General features: G+C 32.0%; 1 protein-coding gene across 1 annotated transcript; it reads left to right on the forward strand.

Annotated features, from left to right (window-relative positions):
• The first annotated feature begins 670 nt into the window (after positions 1-670).
• LOC122315205 lies at positions 671-4,143 on the forward strand. Its single transcript, XM_043131003.1, has 6 exons — positions 671-847; positions 1,105-1,257; positions 1,402-1,482; positions 1,585-1,710; positions 1,818-1,898; positions 3,665-4,143. The coding sequence occupies exons 1-6, from the start codon at positions 745-747 to the stop codon at positions 3,739-3,741; spliced, it is 621 nt and encodes a 206-aa protein (XP_042986937.1). The 5' UTR covers positions 671-744; the 3' UTR covers positions 3,742-4,143.
• Positions 4,144-4,713: the final 570 nt, after the last annotated feature.

Here is a 4,713-nt window from a genome sequence, read left to right on the forward strand (position 1 = left end):
AGAAAAAAAGAAAGAAAAACTACTCATGTTGATATATATCTGGCCGGTGGAGTGTGGGATCCACGAATTAATGGAATTTCAAGCATATTTGAGGATGATTGCACTGTTACCCCCACTCCACTACAGCTCTTCACGTTCTAATTACGTGCATGACTTGAAAGCTCTTACACAGATCAGGTCGATCAGGCTGAGCTGGACCGCTAACTACCTCTCCGCTGACTTTTCATTAACAACTAAACTACCATTGAAAATGAAGTCATTTCCAGACGAAGCTTGGCCGATAAAACTTGACATTATGAAAAACCAAGAAATAAAGAACAAACATGTTTGAAGGGCCGGATGGTCAAAACAGTGATGATGATAAAATTATAAACAACTAGTGATGTAGGATTAATTGATTATTTCAGAGGACACTAGCCTAAAATATTAGGACAAGAAAAAACATCAAAACTTCGAGTTAGAGTTTGTAGAATTTAAAATTCTTTCGTGGTCATTCACGTGATCTAGAAGATTAAAAAAAAGGGTGAAAATATTGTTTGGTTGATAGAGTCTTTAAATTGTAAAACAAGGTAAATCACATTAAGAAAGTCTAAAAAGTCTGCAGAATCTTCCATTAAGAAAACACAAATAAGTTCTTATAATTATCTTTATATATATACCCAGATTGTGATGGCAATCACGCGGCCTTCCTCAGTCCTCAACATCTCTCTCTCTCTCTCTCTCTCTCTACTTGTCTCGAAGAAAATGGGTTCCTCTCGTATGGTGCCTTTTGTAGCTGTTCTTCTGGTATTGCTAACCATGACTTCACTAGGGTCAAGTGATGCATCTCCTCTTGATGATTTTTTGGGTACGTACACATGAATCCTCTTCTAATTTGCATTAATTTTAACTTAATTAGCTTTTGGATTTTATAATACTCATCAACACCCTTCTCTAACACAATAATTAGCAAAAACATGTACAAAATCACACTTTGATCGAATTAAATAGCCTAAACACAAGCTAGAAAATTAAAGACCCCAATTAAACACGTACGTACGTACATATTATTGTTTTTTCTTTAATTTGCTTTATTTTGTTCTTTATGGGTTTGATCAATTGCAGGAAGCGTGTGTGAAGATGTGGAATGTGGAAAGGGAAATTGCTCAGCTGATTTAAGCTACCCACTTGGCTTCAAGTGTGAATGTAATACTGGCTGGAAGCGAACCCGTGACGATAATGACGATCTCACTTTTCTTCCCTGTGTGATACCCAACTGTACGTAAGAAGCGCCTCTCTCTTCTCTTTGATCATTTTCTTTATATTTCCACGAACATATATATATAGCTGCATGCATATGGGGCTGCTGGTTTACTGCTTGATCTAAGCCTTTTTTTTTTTTTTTAAAACAATTTTTTGCAGGTACTCTTAACTACGGCTGCCAGCCAGCCCCTCCTCCAGTCCCAGAAAAGGAGTTTCCTCACAATTTCTCAGCCTTTGACCGTAATCACTCATGATTATATATTATCTTGATTAATATTATTATCATGTTTCGACTAAGTAATTTCTTGTTTGAACTTATAATTTATTTGATTTTTTATATAGCCTGCTACTGGGCATATTGCGGAGAAGGGACATGCACGAAGAACAAGACGCATACATACACATGTGAATGCAACTCGGGTTTCTTTAATCTTCTAAACATCTCAGCCTTCCCATGCTACAGTCAATGTATGTAGACTTGTAAAAACCTTAGAAACTATTATCTTAATCCAAGAGTTAAAACAAAAGATTGATAAGAAGCGATTTGAGGTATGATGTTTTGTATTAATTTTCAGGTACGCTTGGATCTGATTGTTCAAAGCTTGGGATTACAGTTGCAAAAACTTCTGCAGATGGAACTGGGGGTACTGGTCAAGGTGACTCTCTCTCTCTCTCTCTCTCTCTCTCTCTCTCTCTCTCTTTGTTTTTTAATTTAATTCTTTCTCATTTTTGATGATAATAGTTTAATTAGCTTAGTCCAAAATGCAAGGTCAAGGGGTAGAAGGAATTAACAAAACCTATATGACTATATGATATGATTAATATACCCTTTCTAAACAAGTAATTTATAAAAAGTACCCTTTCTAAGCTCCCCCATGATATTGCTATATCACAAATCATCCAATGAAGAAGCATTTCATAATATTTTGATGAGTAATTATTTAGCACTCCATGACTATAAGCACGTAGTAGTAATCTCATTTTATTGTAGATTTCGTATTATTAAAGGATTATGATTGTGTAATTATGAAAAACTTCGAATGATATTATAGCTTTATGTGAGAGGGCGAATGTTAACTATCTCCTTCGTCTTTCCAGGAAACTACTTCATAATTATTAGTTTTAATTTATCACTATAATTAATAGTATAACTAGTAGCACTACAAGAAACATGATCATTTATAACAATTACTTATTTGCAATGAGATGATTTTTTGTGACGAGAATAGATTTATTTTAATAAAAAATAATCATTTTAAGTTTTTAATTAGATATTACTCACAGAAAATTGACAAGTGGTTTCCTTGTCGTGTAACATCCTCATTGTCATCATATATATCCTCTTATTTACGCTTGACTTGGTTTACACCATATCCTGATATATATTTAGATAGAAAATAATACTATGTCACCTCATTTTGCATCTTCAATTTGACCACTCATACATTTTAGTTTATTTTTAAAAATTTTTTTATTAAATAATTAAGGAAGTGATTATTAGTATATTAGTATTTTTGGATTTTTAAAATATTTAAAAACTATTTGAAAAAAAAAAGAGTAAAATATAAAAAGTACAGGATACCCAGTGATCAAACCTGGGCGACATAGTACCTAGCACTACCCTATTTAGATTGTCTCTTATAGCAAAGAGCTGACTATCAATATCTATAGAAAAGTAATGTTACGTACAGTCGTGAAATGGGCAAGCGTCATGCAATCGTTTTAAAAAAATGAGATATATTATTAAAATATTAATTTTTTCATGTAGGCCCAGTATTTATTCAATTTTTTCGAAATCAATGCTTGGCGCTTGCACAATCACGACTGCAACTATCATTTTCTTATATATATAGAATTAAGTAGTTCTTATATATATAGAATTAAGTAGTTCAATTGAAGAAGCTAGCGTGCCATGCATGCATGCATGTTTGTCAACAAAGTGGTGCCAAAATAAATAATGTTAATAGTACATCATTTGAACAAAAATTTATGCCCTTCCCAAATCACATGTTAATCGAAATAAATATATTACTTCATAGAAAAATAATTCCCTCCTATTGATCATGATCTTACTCAAACTTGAAGGCCTCAAATAAAGTATGTCTTACTGCATTTATATTTACTATATATTTGTATGTATATCAAATGATTAATAAATACTATACATAGGCGATATATATCATGTGTCTATTTCTTTCGTACTCAAAATTATTGACTCCGAATAAAAATCAAGAAGATTTTAATCCCTTCAATTCACTTCATGATCGACTACTAGCAATAAGAAATTAGTTCTTTTACACAAGATGGTCATGCCATGTACAACAACATGCATGATTAGTTAGGAAAATTAAAGATAAAGAGACAAAAATTATATGAAGATCATCATGTTAATTTTTCCTTTTGTTGTTTGGTCTCCATGCAGGTACCTCGTTTCTACCAGGAAAGTTCCATTGGATGGCTATACTGATGGTGACCTTTGGTATAGTTACGTTGAAGTAGGTTAAAGCATGCGTGCATGCTAAGTATTGGATGAAGATAACATAACTGCAGCTTACGGCTACTAGCTAGCTAATTTCGTCATACCTGATTTTGAGATACATACATACATATATATTACATTTATAGACAGATTATATATATATATATATATTCATCATTTGGCCCTTCGTTTGTTTACATTAATATTCCCCTGTTTTTCTTTTATTTTTTTCTTTTTATTTTTTTACTGTACAGAGTTTGTTTGAATAGTTCAAAGCACAGTCATTTTCACTGTTGCGTGTAAAACTTTATTGTAGAATAAAATTTATTGAGTATGGGCATCATGCAGTTGTACCTTTTGTCTTTAATTTCAATATCGCTACTACTGACGATATGTGTATATATAAATTGTTATTGAATTTCGATTGGGAGTTGATTTTTTTTTTTTTTTTTCTCCTACTCAAGATTTTCTATTGGGAATTTAGATAATTAGACTCTATATACGAAAGCAACATGCCAATTAACCAAATTAAAATATCATGATACCTGCCTTAGCTTTTATTTTATTCCCTCTTGGAGAAAATATCAGTTTCGATTTTTGAAGTTGAAAGAGAAGTTTCAACTACTACAAAACTGTGACATTTTTTGTCAATATATAACATATATATTTGGTAGAAATATTTTCTCATTGAAACTCTCAATTTTCTCCGGGGCCTACCAAATTTATAAGACAACTAGTCGCACTCCCCCATTATATTAAAAAGAAGAAGAAGAAGAAGAAGAAGAAGTAGTCAATGTGTTCATACTGATCATCATCATCACTCAATTTCTGAGTTTTGAAATCCTGTTGTTATATATACTCCTTTTTTAATTAACAATAAGAAAACATAATATATTTTGAGAGGTAGGATCAGTAGCCATCATGTTTCAACACATTAACAAACCTTGTCTTGACATCTACTTGATACAATTCTATTTCTAATTTTGCAACAA

Source organism: Carya illinoinensis, chromosome 7 (assembly GCF_018687715.1).
Source record: "Carya illinoinensis cultivar Pawnee chromosome 7, C.illinoinensisPawnee_v1, whole genome shotgun sequence".
Classification (NCBI taxonomy): Eukaryota; Viridiplantae; Streptophyta; class Magnoliopsida; order Fagales; family Juglandaceae; genus Carya; species Carya illinoinensis.